Source organism: Parambassis ranga, chromosome 21 (assembly GCF_900634625.1).
Source record: "Parambassis ranga chromosome 21, fParRan2.1, whole genome shotgun sequence".
NCBI lineage: Eukaryota > Metazoa > Chordata > Actinopteri > Ambassidae > Parambassis > Parambassis ranga.
Window position 1 is genome coordinate 7,709,306 of NC_041041.1, and position 23,056 is coordinate 7,732,361.

At 42.7% G+C, this 23,056-nt stretch overlaps 1 protein-coding gene across 1 annotated transcript in view; it reads right to left on the reverse strand.

Moving 5' to 3' along the window:
* Positions 1-5,253: 5,253 nt before the first annotated feature.
* Positions 5,254-23,056, reverse strand: part of vwa8 (von Willebrand factor A domain containing 8) — a 42,599-nt gene continuing 24,796 nt past the window's right edge. Inside the window, exons 30-45 of the mRNA XM_028393240.1 lie at positions 21,757-21,876; positions 21,481-21,545; positions 21,273-21,398; positions 20,847-20,956; positions 20,580-20,731; positions 20,272-20,476; positions 20,114-20,195; positions 19,661-19,865; positions 15,443-15,551; positions 14,778-14,934; positions 12,215-12,323; positions 9,574-9,699; positions 8,907-9,065; positions 7,652-7,750; positions 7,300-7,538; positions 5,254-6,563 (exon numbers count right to left, since the gene is read on the reverse strand). Coding sequence (XP_028249041.1) covers positions 6,455-6,563; positions 7,300-7,538; positions 7,652-7,750; positions 8,907-9,065; positions 9,574-9,699; positions 12,215-12,323; positions 14,778-14,934; positions 15,443-15,551; positions 19,661-19,865; positions 20,114-20,195; positions 20,272-20,476; positions 20,580-20,731; positions 20,847-20,956; positions 21,273-21,398; positions 21,481-21,545; positions 21,757-21,876 — 2,172 coding nt within the window. The 3' untranslated portion in view covers positions 5,254-6,454. The remainder of the gene's footprint in view (positions 6,564-7,299; positions 7,539-7,651; positions 7,751-8,906; positions 9,066-9,573; positions 9,700-12,214; positions 12,324-14,777; positions 14,935-15,442; positions 15,552-19,660; positions 19,866-20,113; positions 20,196-20,271; positions 20,477-20,579; positions 20,732-20,846; positions 20,957-21,272; positions 21,399-21,480; positions 21,546-21,756; positions 21,877-23,056) is intronic.

Sequence of the window (23,056 nt, forward strand, 5' to 3'; positions counted from 1 at the left end):
GTACTGTCTCTGAGAGTCGTAGGAGGTATGTATGCCTGGGTGTGGGTGTAGAGTACTTTTCCTCACAATTTTCCCTCTACCTGTCACCTTCTCACACCGTCATTCATCATCATCACTGCTTCTTTCCTCTGGGCTGTTTTTGGGGGATGAAAACTGGCTCAGACACCGTCTGCAGGACGCTACGGTCCTGAGGTCAACTGCTGCGACTCCACCCTTGTTTTGTGAGAGACAAGCACAAACACAATTAAAGACACCCAATAGACAAAGCAAGGCAGACGGTCTCATTTCTTTCTTCATTATTAGGGATAAGCAGAAAGGGACTTTCATCTTCAATGGCCTGAATTATCACATTTTATCACATACAGTGGAATGCAGCTGGAAAAAACGAGATATGGGGGTGGTTTAAGGTCTCGCCAGACCAGCTTGGTTTGACATGGTGGTGTGTGTGTGTGAGAGAGAGAGAGAGAGAGAGAGAGAGAGAGAGAGAGAGAGAGAGAGAAAGCAGAAAGGAAAGAATGAGAGTGGAAGAACAGTGGAGAAATCTGCAAAACAAATCAGAAAAGTACACACACACACACACACACATCTCCACAAGAACAAGTTACAAACACCAGTGGCAAGAAGGCAAGTCCCTGCTGTCACTCGCAGACTGTTGCTGTGATACCAGAAGAGTGTGTGTGTGTGTGTGTGCGTGCGTGCGTGCGTGCGTGTGTGCACAGTCTGCATGTATGCAAAAATCTCATGTGACTTAGCTGGACAACACACTGTCTAAAAGAGGAAAGAAAAACGTAACTTAAAAAAGGGAGGAACATAAAGAGAGAATTCTCAGAATAAATATGGCCAATTGGCAATAAATGTTATTGTCATATGTGTCAAGAGCAGGTCAGAGAATCTGTTAGAGCTGTGTTGTTTCCCTCACAGCATGTTGTCTCTCTATGGTGTCTCCAAAACAAACACTGTCACATGGGAAGTCCTCTGCATGCTCTGTAAATTACACACACACAAACACACACCAACACACACACAAAAGAACCAAACCTCTTCAACATTTATAAATTAGACCCAGTTTGAGTGTCAATGACTCCATCATGTACCGTCGGTCATTTGAGCGCTTAGATTCAGTAGATTTTAGGTTGACACTGAACATAATGAGAGTAAGATATAACAGTTCACCAGTAGTCAAGGACACCAGTTTTATCATATCTGAGAGCTGACCACAGTCACACTGAGCCAAAACCACATCCTCTGCATAATAGAAGACTCATCACAGGACGGTGCGAAGACCTCAGCTAGCTAGCTTGGGAAGTATTACTAATAGTGTATTTACTGTCTGTAAGGTCTGATTCATAGAGAGGAAAATAGGTGAGAAATGAAATGTCATATATAGCATATCAGTAACCATGGAAACAGACATAGACAGCAAATACAACACAATGACGCCAGTGCAAAGAGGAGAAGCTCGCTGCCTGTGTCTCATTAGTGGGATATCACTGAGATACAAACTCTAGCTGTTAGGAAATGAGTTAGCTGTCTGGATTATTGTTACAAATGTTCACATCTTACCTGAGTTATTCAACAACCAGGCTTCTTAGAGGCTATGAGTGGTAATCTGTTGACACTTTAACTGCATGGTGAGGACAAAGAAGAGAGACTGTGTCCTTTATTCTCAAACCACGATGACACCTTAGAGAGAGTTTATCAAGGATTTAAAACTCTCCCAAATCCATGAATTCCATTCTAGTTTTTCTATTTCTGTAATGCAAACAATTAGCTACTGGTTTCCTGTGTGTGTTTTCGTGTTTTTCTGTGACCCTGAGCAGACTGTGAGACAAATTCTCCTGTTTCTCCAGTTTATGGATGCCTGCAAATAAATTGGGCCTGGTGTTTTCGTGTTTTCTGTGAGTGTGTGTGCATGTAGAGCTGCACTTTGCAGAACCATTGGACAAAAAGTACTGACAGTCCCACATAGTAAACTGAACTCTTGCTCAGGTTCAGCAGCTGACACCATTCACAAACTCCTTTCTCTTTTGCTCATCCTGAAACTCCTGCTGTCATCTCATTTTATCAACATGTGTGCAAAGCTGCCTCATGTGTTGTAGGTGAACTTAGATAAGGTGCTGAAACACCGTCTTGTAATCCTCTCTTTACTGCAGTTTGTTTTTCATCACTTCCTCAGCAGTCTGACCGGCTGCCCGTACATCTGTGTATCAGCATTTCTGGATGTCAGGTGCTCCGCCACTCTGTCTTCGTGTCTGTCAGCAGCTCCGCTCATAAGGCTCCTCTCCAGATTTAATCCACGACTCAATTAGAGTCTGACAGGGGCAGGTGTCAGTTGGTCAGTGTGTGTGTGTGTGTGGGTGTGTGTGTGTGTGTGTGTCAATGGTGATCCAATAGGGAGATCTCTTTCACACTCTTTTAGATTAAACTAATGTCTGTGCTTCTTTTTTTGTAACTGCACACACACTGATATTAACAACCAGAAAGGGTCCTCACAAACCACACTGTCATTAGTGGCCACTATTAACTCTTGACTGTTATTAGGAATTAGCCATAAAGCTTCAGCTGCTAGCGTCCTCTCTCTGCCATCACAACAGACTGAAGCCATTTTGTCTGGGCAGAGCTACTTCATCACCCAGAAAAACAACACAAGATCTATAGCACGCACATTTTTGAGAAGTTTTTTCATCCGCTAACCCAGGTAGCAATGCTGCAGTGTGGGCACATTCCTAACTTGCGGAGCTGCAAGTACAATGACATTAATCGCCCCCAGGTGTAGACAAGTCAGCACACACACTTTCTACTGTTTATATTCAGTAAACACCACCAGTTTGTCCTTGTGGTGTTCCTCGCTGATCAATCATGCTGTAGTTATGGTGTGTGTGTTTTACTGCTTTGTCAAATAGTGGATCAAGCTCAGCAATTACCCAGCAATGTTTTCCAGTGCTGTCCTTCCCTGATCCTGCTCTGCTTTAGCCCCTTATCACCTGCCGATGTCTCGCTGTTACACCCTTCTCCAATCCATCCTGCAGTAGGTTTGCCCCCTAATACCACACAATGTGTTCATTCTGTTCTGAGTGTGTGAGTGTGTGTTTCCTGCTCTGTCAAACAAAAGGTTGTGATGACATCAGCTGCATAAAAATAGTTTTTGAATCACCAGCAAATTTGTGGTGCTGATTTTTGCACAAAAAAGAGAAACTGACTCGCATAGTGCATTTAGGAAGTGACACAATACAAAAACATAGACTAATACACTAATAGCCCTCTAGTCTAGACATCCCTTTGCTGTAATTCAGGGATTTCTTTAAACAGGTGTGTATTATAGGTGTGTGTTTGTGTGAGAGAGAGTAGGTGTTGTAAGTCAGTTTGTCATTGCAAATCCAGGGTGATAGAATGTGATTCAATAAAGCAGTGTATGGTACTGGAAGCAGGGAAAGAGCAGACAGCAGCATGTAATTAGCAGCAGACAGTGCCAAGGCAGAAGGCTGCTGCGCTCACACTGAATGTTTAAAGATATGAACATTTCATTTCCAGCTGACCTAACTTTTCTGATTGTCCTGGTGTTGACAGTGTTGAAGCTTTCTCTGTAACAATCCAAACTGAGAGCTTTTGTATGTGTTGGGTTGTTTTGGCTATGGTCAAAACAGTGAGGGTGGGCTGGGAGACAGGATCATTACAACACATGGAAAAAGTGACTGTGAGGAAATGAGAGGGAGCAGTCTGTGATTCTGAGTAGTCCTTGAGTTTCTAAGAATGAAAAGCTTCTGGTTTCTTGTAGAATAACATACACACATTAACACATTCATAACACATACTGCACATAATAGTTGGTTATTTTACTTACCTACATGTATGAAATGTTTTTGTAATTAAAACCTCAACTAAAATACATACAAGAAGTCATCACCTGGGTTTTGTTCCTGTTTTCCGTTCAAATCCTGCATTCTTGGTTGTTTTTGTGTAATTGAAATTTGTATTATTTGTATTTTCAGACACTCTGTAGAGGCCTTAATCACTTTTTGGCAGGTGGAAATGTGGTTTCTGAGGTGTATTGGCCCTTTAGTAGTGTGTTAACAGGTACAGAGGGGCTGGTTGGATTATAATCTGTTAAATATCACAGACAAGAATGAAGAAATAACCACTCAGACACTCTGTAGAGGCCTTAATCACTTTTTGGCAGGTGGGTGAAAAAGGGGTGCAGTTTCTGAGGTGTAACAGGGCTGGAAATCAGTTTTTGGCAGATGATCACTTTTTGGCGCAAAACTAGTTAGCTATTAGCTGCTAATATAATTCTGTCCAATAATCTGATTAACATTAATTTAAAGTCTTAACAATTTGCTTGCAGTCTGGTAGTTTTACAGTTAAATACATGGTTAAATGAGGAACCCTGTTTTACATACAGCTAAAGTGTAAGGAGCAGACTTGATTTCTGTGTTGTATACTGTTCTGTAGATCCATTTTGTTGAAACTTTAGTAGGTGAACACTGTGGTTTAAAACAAGCATATGGCTGCTCTAGATCCATACTGTGAACTAAAACAGAGCATATAGTGTCTGCTATGTAACGGGAGCAGATTTCTTTCTTAATATACTGTAGTAGTATGTGGTCAGGACTTGTTCACTTACCTTGTAGCACTATAAGCTACAGCCTAAATTTGCTTCCCTCAACTCTTTTTATAGGGTCACATTGTTCTGTTGTCTTACAGAATGCACAAAAGTTAGTAATTTTATCGATTGATTTATTTTCTCATGCCATGTTTGGAATATTTGGTGTTGAAGTAATCTAAAAGTAATTAAGTTACATTACTTCAATATTGTGGTTTTTGAATTACGTTACTGAATACATTTTTAACAGGTAACTAGTAACTGTACCGGAATACATTTTTAAAGTAACCCTACCAAACCTACCAATGTTTCATCTTGCAGACTTTCCCAGGTATATTGATCCATTTTGGCCTATTGACGTCAGACCATACACCCAGATGTGCCACTGTGGTGTTTATTTGAGAAGATGTTATACATAATGCTCCTTGCTAGTGAGAGGACATATTATGGTGCCATTAAAAACAACCCTTATCTCAGAGGTGTGACTGCATTTTTAAATCATGCGGTGGGTTTTTAAATCCTCCATTTGGCCAAATAATTTAGGGGATTGTCTCAGCATGTACAAATCTTCCAAACAAACAGAGAATTTCCAGACAACAGGTGATTAATCATGAAATTACCAACTGACAAGAAATGTCTGACAGAAACTGTGGACAGTCAAATGATGATTTATTAAAATATTTGTACGTTACAATTTTTTCTCACTGTTAATTAATACAAATGTACAATTAAATAAGATTACCGGTATCTATTGTCAAAATCTGTATGATTTATTATACTATGCACATGTTTATTGCCTAAAAACATGCATGAGTTTCAACAAGCAAACATACAATATAGGCAAGAAAAGACTGTTAAAGTAGGTCAATTAAAACAGGGACAAGGGATCAATAGATGCTGATTGCTGGACAGGCTGTTGTATTGATCCCTCAGTCCAGTTTAGTGAGGCATGAACGCTAACCATGAAGGTAGTGATATGGTATTGGATGCACGTGGCACGAGTCTGTGTGCTACAACAAAGATTTGACACAGATTTTTCTGCTAATTCATCTTGTGGTGGTTGAGTTATGTGTGTGTGAGAGGAGTGGGAGGCCTGGCAATGAAAGGTGATCTGAGATTCTTTGCAGGACTGGGAGCTAGGAGCGCAAGGGGCGTCACAAGGTCCACTGGCCAGGAAGGAAAGGGCTTGTGCATGTTGACATAGATGCTGTAGGAGAACACACACACACGTTATGCAACAGCGGCAGCCTTTAAAGAGTGTGTGCAGTCAGGTGGGAAATTCCCCGGTCACAGTCCTGGCATTCCACAGGAGCCAAGTTACTGCCACTTGCCTCGTCCAAGTGTCAGTCTGGTGGCGCGCTACTGTCACCCTTTCTGCGTCAGACGATAAATGACGAGGAAATCCAAAATAAGTGCGGCTAAGTCAAGTTCGTGACCCTTTCACTTTAGAATTCCTCATAACCCAAAACAGGACAAAGACAAGCACGTGTGTTTGTGCGTCACCTCGCTGCCGGCCAAATTCACAATTAAAAACAACAGGTCAGGCTGCGTGTTTGATCTCCACATGGGGTCTGAGACAGGCTCCAGGCATTCATACTGTCACTACAGCCACACATCAAAGGCTGTACAGTACCTATTTCCAGAGGGACAAAACAAACTATTTACTTTGTCACGCTAACACAACTCAGTCACAAGGCTTCTGTAGAATAATAAGTACAGGTTTGTGCAGAGTCTCCAGACCTGGTATCTGATGCAGAATGTAGGTTAAGGACACGCTGTGATAAGTCACTGCCGAAGTCTGATGTGAGATTTTGAGTGTTTGAGATAAGTAATGATCGTGTGTGTGTGTTTGTGTCAGGCACTGGATAGCATTGTGGATGTGAAGATCTGCTGCAGGATTTGGGGGATCTGCTTGGTGTCCATGGCAACAAAGGATCGGCCTGCTGGAAGGGTCTTTTGAAGCCTGAAAAACAGACCAAAAGAAAAAAGAAAAGAAAAGTTTAGGGTTAAAGTGAGGAGCTGAACTTCAACCAAATTTTTTTAAATTATGATTATTGGCTTAGATTTGATTATACTATCCAGCAGAATTGTTCTTCACAAATGATGCTACATTTTTAAAAGTTTCTTTCTATGATACAGGGTGGAGTATTGTGCAGAGTGAGTCCTGCTAGCTGTTTCCCTTTTCCCTCCCTCCTCAGACTTATTGTCATTCTGTAGCTTCCTCCATTCATGACTGAAGCCAGCAGCTCTTCATAAGGCTCTATGTTGAGGCGCACAAGCCTCAGCAGAGAGGGATTCATATCTGGCCAGGAGCTACTGTAGCAGCCTAGAGCAGAATTCTAATGAGGAGGAACAGACTTCTAAGTGCATCTGGCTGTCTTTTGTTGTCCCTGCTAAGCTCAGGATTTAATCTGAGATGTGGCAACAAAGGTCAGTGTGATGGGCAGCGGGCAGGTTCATGAAGAGGCCAAAGCTAAACTAAACTGGATGATCATAGTTCCCCTAAACTTTGAAGTCTAGCTTTTCTTTATTGGTTTTGGATGACTGGTTACAGCAAAGACGAGCTTTAGTGTTTTAATGGGATGGTTCCAGTTGGCTACAGGATCCTGTCTAAATGACATTCTTTGCATCTTCTATGTCCTTTCATCCGTCCCCTTCACCTCTTATTCATATGTTCCACCTGGACTAGGTCTCCTCACCTTTCAGCCTGATCACCAAGAGAGCCGATAAAGATGGCGAATGCGTTGACCTGAGGGTCAGACGTCAAGACTTGGGCGAAGCGCTCAGGTCGGATGCCGTAGCGCTCCAGGTTTGCGTCGCTCAGCACCACAACGAAGTGCTCGTCAGCCTCCTCTTGTGCCAGTTCCTTGATGCTGGCATCTGTGCCCTCCAGAGTGTAGTCGCCGCTCATGCAGAACTGAGAGTGGGCATGCATGGTCTGCAGGGCAGGGCACATTACAGAGGTCTGGTGAGCTCATCCCCAGATTATTACACACACATAGTACACTGTCCATATAGTCTATATGGACTTCACTGGTTCAGCATCTGTACCTTGAGGACTTTGAGTCTCTGTTTGTTATTCTTGGGGATTTTGTCTGTGGTGACCAGCTCGATGTCGTAGCCGTCCCCTGAATGTCCCACTATGTCATACTGTGAAGAGAAATAGTTGTAAGTAGCAGAAGACAAATAAGTGCTGTTTGGACTAATTGACAATATTCTACACAACTCACAGTTTATGTAACCCACATCACACCGTCTGACTGTGACATCCACATTCTGCACTCAGAATAGCACTTTAAATAAAGTGCAAAGACACAGGTGTGACGTTGTGGATACAGCACATCATAACTTATAAGCGGCTATCCTCACTCCGACCAGCACCGCGCCTTGAGAATGTTAACTCTGTCAGAGGTGCACATGCCTCCCATAGACCATCCATCATGACAGGCTTACATAAGATGGGCACAGCCTGGGCAGCTATTTCAGTACCCCAGGTATTATGTATATGGGTAGTTATAACTGTGGTGGCCAAAGGTATGCGACTGTGTGTCTCATCTCTTCCTATCACTGTTGCTGGGTAAGAAAAGTTGTTTTATTTCTGAATGGTAGAATACTGTAAACAGGACACACACGATATGACACTGCAGGTGGTGCACGGTGAAGGTGTGTGTTATCAGATGCACTTTCATGTAAGGCGTGTCAAGAGGGCAGTTAGAGTGACGAAAGTGTGCGTGTGTGATATGTGATCAGTATTAGTTCGAGTGTCACTGTGGGGCCAAGAAGTCTGTCTCCCTTCAACATTTATGCAAACACTTGTGCTATATCTCTTTCTCTCTCCAGTTTCCTGTATTTTTATTACTCAATGTGAAACCAGTTTTTTTTTATATAAGTCATCTCCTCCAAGATGAATATGTGGCCACAACCAGCTAGCTGTGTCTCCTTCATCTATCTATGCCAGAAGTCGGCAACCCGTGGTGCCGCATGCAGGCTCTTTTACCCCTCTGCTGCAGCTCCCGTGTGTTGTAGACAGCAGGCTCAAAGTAATGTGAATAAATAATGGCCATTTAATGTAAATTTAAATTTAAATTTTTTTGTTGTAATAGTAATTTTAGAGATAGAGATAGTCTTGTCACAAGAGCACAACTATCAGGACAAACTTGTATTCAACACATGGAATGCCATCCCCGACACTTACTGGTATATAGACATGAAGAAGTATGAGTTTGGAGTCCTGTCGATCTTTGGCTCCACATACTTGTAGGAGCATTTTATTTTAAATCATGAGCTACAAAATGAAACTTCTCACCTTAAACTTATGTTCATAGCTCTCCAGAGCCTCCATGACCATACACACAGCCTCCATGGAGCGTTCCAGCCTGCCATCCACGCCGTTGAAGCGGTACATGCTGCCCGACACGTCGGCTAGCACCCTTAACCGTTTAGGCTTTTGCTGTGGACTGCCGAGCTGGAAACACGCAGGGAAGCGAACAAAATTTCAAAAGAAAAAATAAGCAGAAGCTACTGATGAAAGTAAAATTCGTCTTTTTTGTTGATTTTGGTGTGACACTCCTTACAACAACATTTCGACACAAGGCCAGGATTTCAAAACGGGGGGCAATTATTTAAATGAAGACCTTCGGGCCAGACCAGAAGTATGCAGCACTTGGAGCTAAATAAGTTAGAAAAACACGGCTTGCATATTATGGTTAGTGTGTGTTTGTATGATTAGTCTGGGAACTATCTCTGAGCAGTGTGTATGTCGGCTCACTCGAGCATACATGACGGCACAAGAAACGGTGTGTGTGAGCATGAGCAGGATCACAGGCTATAATAATCACACACAGACTCTCTCTGTGCTGGAATGTAGCGTCTGACAGATAAAGGTCAAAATTATGTGGGTGCGCAGTTGGAGGTATGGCTGATGAAAATAAAGAAAGTATGGTTCAAATGTCTGTAGTAACACACACACACACCTCTGGGTCCAGCTCTCCCCTGCGTTTATACACGGCCTTCTCTCCTGTTAGTCCGTCAATGATTTTAGCGTCATCCAGTTCTCCCAGAGCCTGATTCTTCAGCCACTGTCGCTCCTTTCCTTTAGCCTGAAACACACACATGTGCACAGTTTGACAATCTGTGTGGGAGAAGAATCATTGCCATCACGGCCAACAACTATTACGCCTTTCCAACACCCATTTAACAAAAGAGGCAGGAGGCTGGGGTCACTTTGACGCTCTGACCCCATTTCAGATGAAGGAGAGAACACAAGCGACTCTCTCTTTCTCCTGTCTTTAGGAGATTTCCTTTACGACAATAGATGGAACACAATCTGCCTCTCCACACCCACTTGGCGTGTGATGATATTTAGTTTCGAGCATTTCTTTACATAACCGATGACGTGTGCACACACAAAGGAACAAAGATTAGCCAGCATGGGACGCACAGGTCTGATGACTTCACATTATTGATAAGCATTGGCAGCAGTTTTCTGGTGAACATGTGAACACAATACAGACAAATGAAGGGCCCCACCCGAGGATATAAGGCTGCAGGCTGGCTCACACGGGGTCAACAGCTCTGTTATGTAGCTTAAAGCCCAGATGTACTTTAAGAGAGATCTTAAATCCATTCTATAAAGATCAGACAGTCAGACAGAAGAGGCCAGGATTGTGGCGTTGTGATGTTGTTCATCAGCTGCTGTGTCCTGAACTTGTCTGAAGTGTGAGAGGGAATATTGAGTGATGCCAGAAAGGAGGGGATGGTAGTAATCTAATCTTAAGAAAATAAAGGCACTGAGGACTTCTCTCAGGGCAGACTGTGGGAGTCTTAGATGGTGTGGAGTGAAAGATACAGGACTGGGCAACTGTCGTGGTGTGTGGTTAAAAAAAAAATCAAATATTACTCTGGAGTTTCTGGCAGTGGATGTGAAGTTAGTGGCTGTGAATATGAGAGTTATTAAGATTTTTGTGGGATTTGAAACATTTAACACAATAATCTGTTTTGGAGTTATTGTTTAGGAGATCATTTTTTTTATGTCAGCCGAAATCACAGCTAGGCTTTTTGGATTATCAGGTCACAGAGGAAGGTATGTCTAAGCAATGAAAATTGTGACTTTTATTGATCTTGCCAAATGGAAGCATGTAAATGGAATATAAAATCAAACAGTGTGTGAGATGTGGTTCTTCAGTTTATGTATCTGTGTCTTCTTACACACAGTTCCACCAACTCCAGAGAACTCCTGACAGGTTAGAACACCTCTGGCTCTTCTAAATATTTGTCTGGTTGATATAGCTGAAAAAAGGCTTTAGTCCCCGAGGCCATACAGGGCAAGGAAACAGTGAAGTTGGGACTGATTTCCTCTTTTGACAATACAGGCCCAGGTGTTTATAACCAGCAATGGAGGCCATTGTTGAGGGATTAATAGAGAGGGATTTCCCTCAGGGAGAGACTCAAGCAGATGGAAACAATACACATCACTTTATAGAGCCAGCTATGATTAGGAGTGTGTGTGTGTGTGTGTGTGTGTCAGACACCTTAAATCACTCTTCAGGTATGTTAAAAATAACATGACTTCACAGCGTCTCACCCACACTGCATTGGTATAATTTTCATCATCTTTACAGTGAGAGAGGAGCCGCAGGCTACAAGGACAAAATACAAACAATAACCAATGTTCATGTTCAAAGCCAGACTGCAAACACCTGGATGGAAAACACAAACACACACAGACACACCCACTCCCACTGCAACACATACAAACAGAGTGTCACACCTGGACAGGAGAATAATAGAGCAAGCTTCAGTGTCACTGCTCTGTAATCATTGCTGCATGATTTTCCTCTCGTCAGAGGCTCATCAACACACACACAGCAGAAGACGCTCAAACAAAGGGAGGAAAGTGGAAACCAAAATAATGAAACAATATCATATCCTGGATATTTAAACAAACACTCCCAGTTCTTCATTTTCTGTCATGATCCATACTCTCTTTGTATTTTTGGTTTTCTGGTTATAATTTCTCGGTTTCAGTCTCAGTTATTTTTCTGGTTTGTTTAGTTTGTTGTCTTTTGAGAACACCCTCATTGTGTTCACCTGTGTCTTGTTAACCCTTGTTAACCCGTCTGTATTTACGTATTGTGCTGCCTTGGGTTCATGGTTTGTTCTTTTTACTTACCTTCTGTTTTGTACTTTGTTAGTTTCAGTGCCCTTTTCTGTCTTTTGACATTTTGTTTATTGACCTTTCATGAGCGATTTTGGCTTTATTTTGAAAAAAAGCTCACTTTTATTTAGACTTGTTGGTTTGTATTAGTCTGCATTTGGGTCCTTCCTGAACTTCCACACAATACTTATATTACGGTAACTTTAATGAATCAATAGCTCCTGATAGACAGCACTCCCTCCATCTAGCCCCACCAAAACACATGCTGGTTTGTGTGAGGTTCAACAACTGGTATTTGTTAGAACAACATGATTTTTTTTCTTGACATTGTCAAGTTGTGATTACAATTGAATAGTTTGTTGATGAAGTAAAATCCAAACTGCTGCAGGAGAAAGGATTAGAGATAATGCTGTTACTGTTGTGTAGGTGTGTTTGTGTGTGTCTGGAGTGAAGCTGACCTGTAAACTGTCCAGGATGATACGCAGAGACTGAACTTGTCTCCTCACAGCACTGGAGAAGCGCTCATACGTCGCAGCATCATACTCGCTCATGTCGATTTCTTTCAACCTGAAATGAAACACAGAGAGAGGTACAGTGTTGTAGCCATAACTTTAATAAAATACAATAGTTCCTTTGACTTCCAAGTCCCATTGCATGTATGACTTCATAGAGAGATGTTTTCATTGGCTCGGGACACCTGTGCACAAACTGACACAAGGGTCAGTGTTGTTAAATATGAAGCACTTTGTGTGTGTGTGTGTGTGGCTCCAAACACACACCTGTGAACATCATAAGACAGGTGGTCTCCTGTTTCGGGATAAGCTGTGCAGGTACTTTAGTATCTGCTTAAATACACAGACTCCTCCTCAGGTATGGTGAGGGTCCAACCTGAGTGTGTGAGTGTGTGTGTGCATGATAATCTCTACCAGGTGTTTCAAACTTTTTGGTGACAACCAGACCGTAAAGAAATTAGAGATACTGAGTTCAAAACACAGACAGGGACTGAGGGATGGAGGTGGAGAGCATTTGGCTTTATGTGTCACAGCTCGTAACAAATCTGTGTGTGTGCATGTGTGTCAGAGAGCAGATAACAGATTTCAACAAATATGTTGTGTAGACTGCGCTGTCATCTGCCATGCAATCAAGAGATCATGCATATGCGGACACACATGCAAAATCAACATGGTACAGAAAAATCAAAGGAAAAGAGGTTTTCCTCAAAATTTTAAGCTTGTTTTTCTCCAGATTAAACCGTCTGTGACATATGATGCATTCCGGTACTATCAAAAGATCTGCTGTTCTTTCTGTTGGTTCATCTATAGTTAAATTGCAGTTATTTTTGACACATCGCCTTTGTGTCTGCTTCTCTGCATTTACACAGCGGAGTGGCTTCCTTCAGACATTCCTATGTGTGTCAGTGTGTGTGTATATATATATATATATATATGTGTGTGTGTGTGTGTGTGTGTGTGTGTGTGTGAGAGAGTGCATGAGAGTGGATGTGGTGAGCACACACTCTGGCCAGTGGCCGGAGCTATTTCCTTTAAATTCCTGAACCTTGACTTAAAGAGAAGCAGGAGTGAAACAGAGAGAAAGAGTTTGTTTTGGCTCAGGAAGGTGGAGGCGCGCTGAAATTTCACACACAACAACCACAAAAACAAGGACTTAGGCTGACACTCCCTGCAGCTAAACATGCTCCCCAAACAGCAGCCTTCCATCTCACAAGCCCACAGACAGGGGTCATTTCACAATAAGGATTCAAATTTCTTTATGATGCATTTCATTTAGAAAAACAATGGTTGTGCTTGTACTGACTCAAAATGATTGTTTATTGTAGTTAACTTGCTTGAGCAATTTGTTGTAATTCCGTTCTTTAAATAGGGACTTAATTGTTGCTGTTAATTAGCTCTGTTCCCTAAAATCACAATTAAAAAATGTAAAAAATTCAAGATTACCTTAAAAAAACTGCACTCTTAAGTGAGACTAGCAGGGTATAACTGCCTCACCTGGGATGAGCAGTATGGCATAAATTCAACGTGTATGTGGCTGATATGAAGTATATTTCTTTATATTTAGTGCTTAAATTCTTCTTTTAACATACTCTCAACCACATTTTCCCTTTTGTTCACAGCTGGAAACTCAGGTTGTGTATTTCTTTTTTTGGCATACCTAAGCTTGTTTTTGCTTGTGCTTGTGCTTGTGTGTGTCTCAAATGTTTTTGGAGGGATCATAGTTTGATTTTTAGGATTGTGTACACATATGTGAGAATGGAAAAAGGTGCTCACATTAAACAGCTTCTACTGTATGACGGTATTTCTGTGTGTGTGCTCACCTACTTAAGCAGAGTGATGTTTCCTTCAAAATCAGCATGTAGCTACATGATGTTGTCGAGGGTTAGTGAGACACTGATACACATTGCAAAGGACAGGGAGAGACGAGGGTTGTGAAATGACTAAGTGAAGAAGAAAATGAGGAGATACAGAGAGAGAGAGTCAGAAAGGTTGTCCTCTTGGTGTGAAAGCAGCCAGTGTATGAGGAGGGCTGTGCAGGAAAGGGGGGGAGGGAGGACGGGCGAGGATGAGGGGGGGACAGGGGAGAAAAGAAACTAAAAAGAGTGTTTGAAGAGAACAGAGACAGCCTTCATGGTGGCTGGTGAAAGGGATGCCCTCTAAACCCTCTGCTCTGAAATGAATGTACACACACACACACATAGGCACACACATACACCGCAGCTGGATCATTGCATGTAACCATCCAGTCGGGACAGTGCACTCTTAAAAGTGTTTACCACAGATGGAGCACCATATCTGACTACAGCCCACACACACACACCTGTCCCACATTACACACCTCACACACTTCAGTTACGGTAGTTTCCAAAGCGGAAAAAGACAGTCAGTAGAACATCTGTGCACTCTTATGAGACTTCCCACCTGTGAAGCTAATTCTGTGTGGATACGGGTTCAAACTTAAGGTCTGAGCACAACTTTCAACTGTGCAAAGACACTTTTAGCAGCCCACCTTTCTTTGAAAGCCTTCTCAGCCATTTCCCGGGCTGCTCTGCGAACCTCCTCTGGAACAGCATCTTTTTCCGCCTGGGAAACCTGGTAGACTTTGTGGCCTGCATCCAGACGATAGGGGCCGCCTTTGCCACCTAGACCTGCAGTGTCTCTGCCACCTGTATGAACAAAAATTAAGGGCACCTTTAATTTCCCTGTCTGCAATATAGTTGCATAAATTTGCACTGAAGACTTGACAAGTTCTCTGTAATTCTAGCCATGATTTCTGTTTCCACAGACGTGCACAGCTTTATATTACTGTGAACAAAGAGGCCAGATAAAGAAGTAAGTAAATACATATTATCAATATAGTAATCAGTTTAACTTTTGTTAACTGACCACTGGATTAACAGGCGTCTTTGTTCACATTTAGATTCTAGCAGCTGCCTTGTGCAAGTAGTAGTTTTTGCTGCCATCCCTAATGAAGTTGAGCAGACGGTGGTTTAGTGCAGTGCCTAAGGGAAACTAAACGGTCGCTGAAAGAAGGGAGCACACCACAGTTCACAAATACCCACCTCCTTACACACTATCAGTCATAGTAATGTCTGTGTAAATGTCATCTCAGATTCATTCAGTGGACAGAAAGTATTTGCGCTTGTTGCTGACCCAGTTAGAAACACCTGTTACCTGTTCCGCCCGCCCACTGGTTTCCACCGACATGAGGAGTGTTGTGGGGATCTATCTTGCCATGCTTTGGGGCAGAGACATCAAGACCACTGTCCCTCTGAATGGTGATCTGTAAGAAGACGAATGAGAGATGTCATGTGGAGTCCAGATTCCCAAAGAAGAGCTCTCACACTAGGTGTTCTAGTTAATGAGGTTTTAAGGGTCAGTTCAACCACAAATTACAATTTGACCCATGGTGATGGCGATGGTCTGGTTTTTCAGGAATAATGTTGTGGTTACTCTTGACAAACTACAATTACACAATGCTTAGCTAACTGAATACAATACAAACTGTTAAATCAGGAAAGCTGCGGTGATGAGACAATAACAGCGTTTAGAAACTTTCTGGAAAAAGTTTAAATGCAGACATGAGATTTTTCCTTCTCAAGCTTCTCTACAATCCCTGACCTGCTGTTGTATGTAAGAGCTATCAAAATGCCCGGTCAGCTCCCTGCCACACAGGGAAGGCATTAACCAAAATTAAAGAATCTCTAAGGTCTGAGGTCTTAGCAGGATACACAGAATAGGCTCTGTCTGTCTCTGCAGGAGAGCGATGGAGAGGGAAGCAGCGCCATCCGAGCCAAAATCAGCATTCTGGCTCTCACAGTGAGGCAGGGCGACCAGCCAGAGTCTGGCACACACAACGAAGCAGCAGAGAGAAAGGGGTATTTGAGTGTGTCCCCTGTGGTTCAGCTGCATTCTTACACACTGCAGGAATTTGAATGGTATCTGTGGGGGATGAGGTTTCCTTGTAAACTGTGGTCGGCTGTTTTTGATTTTTCATTGGTGTGTTACGATCTGAGCGGTTGGAGAGAGTCTTATCTAGAGTGAACAGGAGGAGGACCCCTCCCTGTTCTGACCCACTGTCCACACCTCACACTGACACCCTGAGAGCTCTGGCTCTGTTCTCACACCTACACGGAGCTGCTGTGTCAGCAGAGCTCTCTGTACTTAGTTCAGATTAGGACGACCAGTCTGATACACACACTGTCAGATTATAGAGACAAGATAATATCATGGGATTGAGGATTATTCATTATCAGCATATCCAAACTCTCACATTGCCTAATGTTATGTTGATATCTCAGTCTCCTGCAGATACACACAGTGTAACCTGTTTGTTCGTGCTACAGATCTGCATGAGAAAAATCTTTACTGGCCCTTCATAGTGAGGCAGTAACAGTGGGACAACAGGGACAGGCTGTTTTAGTCATCAGCAGGGTCTCACATTTAAAATGAGGACAGAAACATCTTTGCCGTCTCATACAGCTGCAAAGATCCACAGGAGGTGTGTGTTAGCCTCAGTAACCAGAGAGATGGCACCATAGCTCTGAGCTGAGGTAAAAGGTGAAAGGTCCAGGTCCTTTGCGTCACCACAGCTCACCTTCAGGACCTCACCTCCACCATGTGACTGCTCTCTGATTACAGGCTAATGCATGTGAGAATGTGCATGAGTCATACAGCAAAAAGACAGCAGCAGAACATGAGCTTTGCTGCACACATGCCTGCGCCATGTTGGGAAATGAGGGTGTGCACCTGATGCACCGGAATGTGACTTCAAAGGCTTAGCTGCTAGTGCTAGACATATCAGTCTGACTGTTTGTGAATGTGATTATGATCACTTGATAAACGCCACACACGTATAACCTGCCAACACAGCAGCAGCTCCATCAGCAGCTCCCTGATTCTTCCCTGCCCATCAGAGAGGAAGCTGTTCTGTTTCAGTAATCTACCTCTGTCATCACACTGCATATAGCTGTAGCTGTAAGGGGGTGACTAATGCTTCACGTTTGGGTAAAGAAAAATGATGAGTGATGGTTTAAGGCATGCGCTCACTCCAGGATCAGAGGGGCTTTTAAAGCTGCCACACTCGGTTCAGGTTCCCGCACTGCTGTGAAAGAGGCATGAGTAACTCAGCCACAACAGCTACAGGATCATGATGGGTATGTCACAGTTCATTTACAGCAGTGGGACTATTAGTTTCATTAATAATACCACTATGATTAGACAGGAGAAGCCTCATTTTCTTTCAGATATGATCACCTACTCACTGGCTTTATTATTTTTGGAGAGCAGCTGTAAGGTTTTTCACAAGATTAGAGAATTTATTAAACTTAATTATCCCCTGACTTTATTAAAACTTAGCCAGGGAATAGGGCTTGATCATCTCAGGTTGTCATCATCTCTATCACAGCCTTCTAGTATATATGAGGATTAGATTTTTCTGCTCGAGCAGAGATTATGGTGAGCACTGAGCAGTGAAGAAATCTTCAGACTTTAAGCAACAAGAAAGATATCACCGACAGTGTGAAAATATCGTGCAAACCAGGGGCCTTCACTCTGAGACAGAAAGATGAACAGAGAGAGAGAATGGAAAGACAGGAGAGGGAAAATGAGTGTGGTGGTGGAGTGGAGAAAAGGCCAGTTTTATGACTGTGGGAATCAATGTCTTAACCCCTCCTATTCTGTCATTCTTTTTTCACTCTTTCTGTCTCCCATCTGCAGTCCACGCCTTGTTTTGCAGGATTAATAGGCTCATAAATGCCTGATTCTCCCATCAGGCGTCTAAAGTCAAAGAGTGATTTAGGAGTGATGCTGTGTGTGTGTGTGTGTGTGTGTGTGTCCACTTATAAGTCTTTCCTTTAAAATAAATGCTCCAGTGTGAACTTTGGTACTAACTAGCATGTTTGCATATATGCATGGCTATGAAACATAAGGGAGTGCAGGTGTGCAAAAACATGAAATTTGAAGTCATATAGTCATACATACACGCACAGTCTCTCTCCCTTGATTTACATGGATTTAATAAATATGGAATTATAGCAGCAGTGGAGTGATTCATATTCCATTTTTGCAACATGCTCCTGCAGATGACCTGAAGTTTTAAGGAGGAAACATGTGTATACATGCGTGTGAGTGTCACTGATAAGCTAGTTTAAAGGGTGGAGCTGGGAAAATAGTGGCAGGTAGCCAACAACACCAGCAGAGGGCAAAGAAACATACAGGTATAAAAACAACAATACTGTACAACATTTAGTGTCTGGTTGAGTGACTGACTGTTCTGTACATACTGCTGGCTGCATACTTTATTGACATGTGTACTGATGATGTCAACAGCTGCCTGTAATGAACAATGTTGGGATTATGAAGGCAGTGAGCTGTCATGTCTTTTGCCCCTCATGAAGAAGAACCTGGGAACACATGAAGCAATTTCATTCATAAGCCAAAAACCTGACAGTTACACTGTTTTATGACTCGGTGAGTCATTAAAAGCAAGGTATTTGGCAAGTATTGCACATGAGCCATGTGCAAACAGGTAAGCCCGTATGGAACCAGTGTGTGTGTAAACAGTTTGGTAAAAGTTCCACATATACAGGGAGTCTTTTAGGCAGGTATGTTTAAATACAGTAGAGCTACTGTTGTTTGCAGAGCGCTAACAGGGAGAGTCTGTGTATGGCTGACCTACAGTGGACTCAAGGTGCCCCATCAAAGAAGACCTGACTACTGAGGAATCCGGGCCAGAAAGAGGTCCTGTGTGTGCATGTGTGCTTTGCAGGTGTATGGGGGAGTGTGAGACTTTTTTTGCAGTAGAAAAGTAGAGGATGGCTCTTCCTAATCAAACAACATCCACATCATATCTGGATGTTGAGTGAGAAAACAGTCTCATCCTATGTTATGAAATGATCAATTCCATCCTTGTTGTGCCTCCTCCATCACTGCTCCATGCCCCCAGATTTGCACATAACGCCCCCTGCGTCTGGAAGGCTACATTATCTAAAGAATTCCTCCATCTGTGTGCACATGTGGGCACATTAACAATGCTGTCTCAGTGCTCAGGCCTAAATGTTCTGACCTGCGGTGAGGGTCAAACCCTATTGCATCATCAGCACAATGCCCATTCATTCATACCCTCCCACCCTGGGTCCAGCTAAGTCATAAATTTTGGGCCTGGAAAGATTCCGGTTAGCATAAAATCAGGAATGTTTCTGCCAGAGTGTAGCAAACATGCAGAGGGACATCCAGATGATGTTCTGTTCACAGAGGTTATTTTTGCTGCAGCACTGCCTCTCAGTGGTGTACGGAGAAACTGCAGGCTGAAAGCATTTTTCTGCATCATGATCCAATAACCTCACTGGGGCCAGAAGCTTCTCCATAAAACATTCAAGCTGGTCATTTTACCTGTATGGGTCTGCCGTCCTCTGCCCCAATCATATTCCTCCATTCCATTAGTGACTGCTGCAGAGTGTCCAAGCCCGTCTCCCAGAGCCTGACATACCCGCCCACGTCCACCGTGACCACACCTCCAGAACCAAGAGCCGCTATCAGCACATCAGACTCTGACACTTTGGACAGCCAGCTAGTGTATGGTGACACTGACATTGACCTGTCAATCACAGATATATAGAAAACCTTACAAACAAACAATTTATATTTTTACACTCATATTATCACTCTTAGAAATTATTGGCACCAGAAATAGTACTTAAAGCATTTTGCAAAATCCAGACCAGCCTAGTGAAGGAGATGTTTCAACATTTTTAAGGCAATGCAGTCTCTAACCACTAGGTGGGGCCAGAGGATACAGAATTATGTGAAAATGCTTCACAGTAAGAATTGGAGCACTGTAGTTACCTTGGCACAGGAATATATTTGAGCTTTTTGGAGTTCAGATCAGTCACTTCAAGGTATGCAGCTGTCATAGGAGGTGTAACATCTGAGTAACAAAAAAAAAAGTTTACATTAGTTCTATATGTTGACAATGCCTGAGCTTAATTGAGCTGAACTCTGACCTTTGGGGTAGATCTCTTTTAGGGGCACCTTGCTGGGTGGCAAGGCCCGGACCACCTGATTGGCCGAGAGCAGATTGACACAATTCTCGTGTTTAGCAGGACTGGACCGAAGCCCGCCTCTAAGGAACATGTGAGCACCGCTCTCACTGCTCTTCATCGCTGTTAAGTCGACAGGCCTCTTAAAGCTGTACACCTCGTTAGGGGACTGGTCAAGGAAAGAAATCAAAAAGAAAATGTCACTGCTTATATCAGTCGTACAACTATTTTTTTGTTGTGCATGCATTAGGCGTCACACCTTTAAATCTTACCATGAGATCTGGGAAGCCCACTAGAATCCGTGCAAAAGAGCCAGTGTCAGTCAGCACGCGGTTAGGTGAAACAATCTTCTGGTCCAGAGCAGCACTGAGGTTCTCATTGGGCAGCTGTTCACAGGACAGCATCTGAGGTATGGACACCTCAGCTGGGAAGGTGGAAAAGAAATAAATAAACAAACAGTTCTGTGGACTGATTCAGTGCTACATGCATCAGAACGTGTATATATAGGTGTCATATATGTATATATGTACAGTATATACCTGAGCTGGCTCCATGGCCTGAGCTGACTGAGTCGTCACTAATGCTGTGGAGCTGACAAACACCAGAATCTTCAGCAGCCATATGCATGGGCTTTGTCAGCAGATACTTCCTATAAACAAACAGTATATCATATTCAGTTCTATAACAAAGCAAAAAGTAGACGTGTGCATTTTTTTAGATTTGTAAAATCATGTCAGAATTATTACTTCTAAACCTTTTCTGTACATTTCTTATATTTATGATATTCAGAATTCAGAATTGTTAGATAAAAAAAGCAAAATAATTTAGTTTTTTTTTCAGTGAATTAATTTGACTTTACCCTCAAACCTCAGAAGAAAAAGATTCTGAGTTTAAGGTTTGAAAAATGTCAGAACACAACATGATTTTCCAGGGGCCTACTAAGAGATTTGAGATCCATTCTTTACTTGTTGGTGTTGCTCTCCAGCAAAAGCCAGCGGTCCTCTGCCACCAAGAAGACAGACTTCAGGTTGATGGGTAGGGAAATAGAGTGAACCCGGCCCTCCAGCACATCCAGCACTTCCAGCTGGTTCCTGCACATACAATCAATGACTGTTAGTGGCTGATTTCACAACATGATTGAGATTCAGATTGTACTGATTCAGAAGTACTTACCCATCTTCTTTATAGAAGAGAATCCAGTTTTTGTGGGCAAAGTCACGACACATTTTATATGCTCCCTGCAAAGAACAAGTAGCGGACTTACTAGAATGTAATCTGTTCCAAATCGGCAGAAAAACACATGCATAGTGTAAGTGTAAAACTGGCCATGTGACAGAGAAGAAAAACATGTCCTCTACAGTATGTCTTGAATGAAAACAGACGACTCCAGAGCATCTGTGAGGCACAAGCCAATCCACATTTCTCCTCTGAGACTCTGAAACCTCTGACCTGTTGTTCCTTACTGCTCCACCAGTTGGAGGCTCTTGTGGGTGGCTGATCGCTGTCCGGAGACAGCATGAGCCTCCGCACGGCGCCGGTTACCAGATCTAAATGGAGCACTGTGTTACTCTGAAAGAAAGACAAACCAGTCACCACAGGACATATGGCAATTAAACAACATAATAAATGACCATCTGCTGACAATTCTGTAGTGTGTTGATGACCTGGTCTCAATTTCTTCACAAATATTTTTTAGTTTTCTAATGTGCAATTGTTTCACTGTAAATCTCAATCCACTGTAATGACCTTCTTAATGCAATTAGTCCCATTATTTTACCATAAATAAGACCTCTTGCAAATGGTTTCCTGGTAGAAACCTGCTGCACTGATACTAAATACAACGAGCACTGCAGGAAATTCAGTTTACAAACATATTGTCTGTGCAGTATGGGCATCTGTGTGCAGGATATTTCTGTATGTGTGTGTGTGTTGGATGAACTGTGCGAAAGGCTTTTGGTTTGTGACGCACAAGGACTCATCTTCAATTGAGTTTTATGAGAAGGAGCCACAGGGGAGCTGGCCTCAGCCCCAGCTACCCTGCTTCACACTAATGGTTTCCTTATGGTCTTCCATTCCTGACATACACGCTGCTATACTGAGGACTAGCTGAGCTATTCAGAGAGGGCAAACCCCATTTCCTGATTCTAAACATACACTGCCAATAGAGGGAGTGTTGTACATGTGAGAGAACATGTGCACCGCCTGCTTGTGGAAGTGCCTTTGCTCTGAGTTTGTGTATGTGAGTGATGTAAATATTTCTCCTTTGTTTTTTCTTGCATGCTTTTTTTCCAATAACAAGTGTGTGCATGCATGCATTTATGTGTTTTGTGTACGTGTGTGTGTGTGTGTGTGTTGCTTTCCCTGATCTCCCTGGAAGGCCAATGACCTGCAAATGAACTTTATGTTGTCTGGGCCTCTTCATTTTTTAGACAGACGCAACATGATCCATCACTATGGTATTTTTAGAAATCCTCCTCTTGCCTAATAAGCACCAGCTGTACAAGTGTTCTGGCTGAAGTAACAACGTGCATTGTTCTTGTCTTATGTTCTGCTGTCATCGGGCCAAGTCTTTTGGGGTAAAGATTCAACAGCAAACAACCGCTAGCCACTAACCATTTTAAGAAACAGGACTTGTGCACAGTTATTTCGGAGCTGTGGTTGTCCAATGGAAAACATAAATAAGTGCCAGTGTTGTGTAACCCATCACATTACAAGTCAGAACAAGGACAAGAGACAAAAGAGATAATGC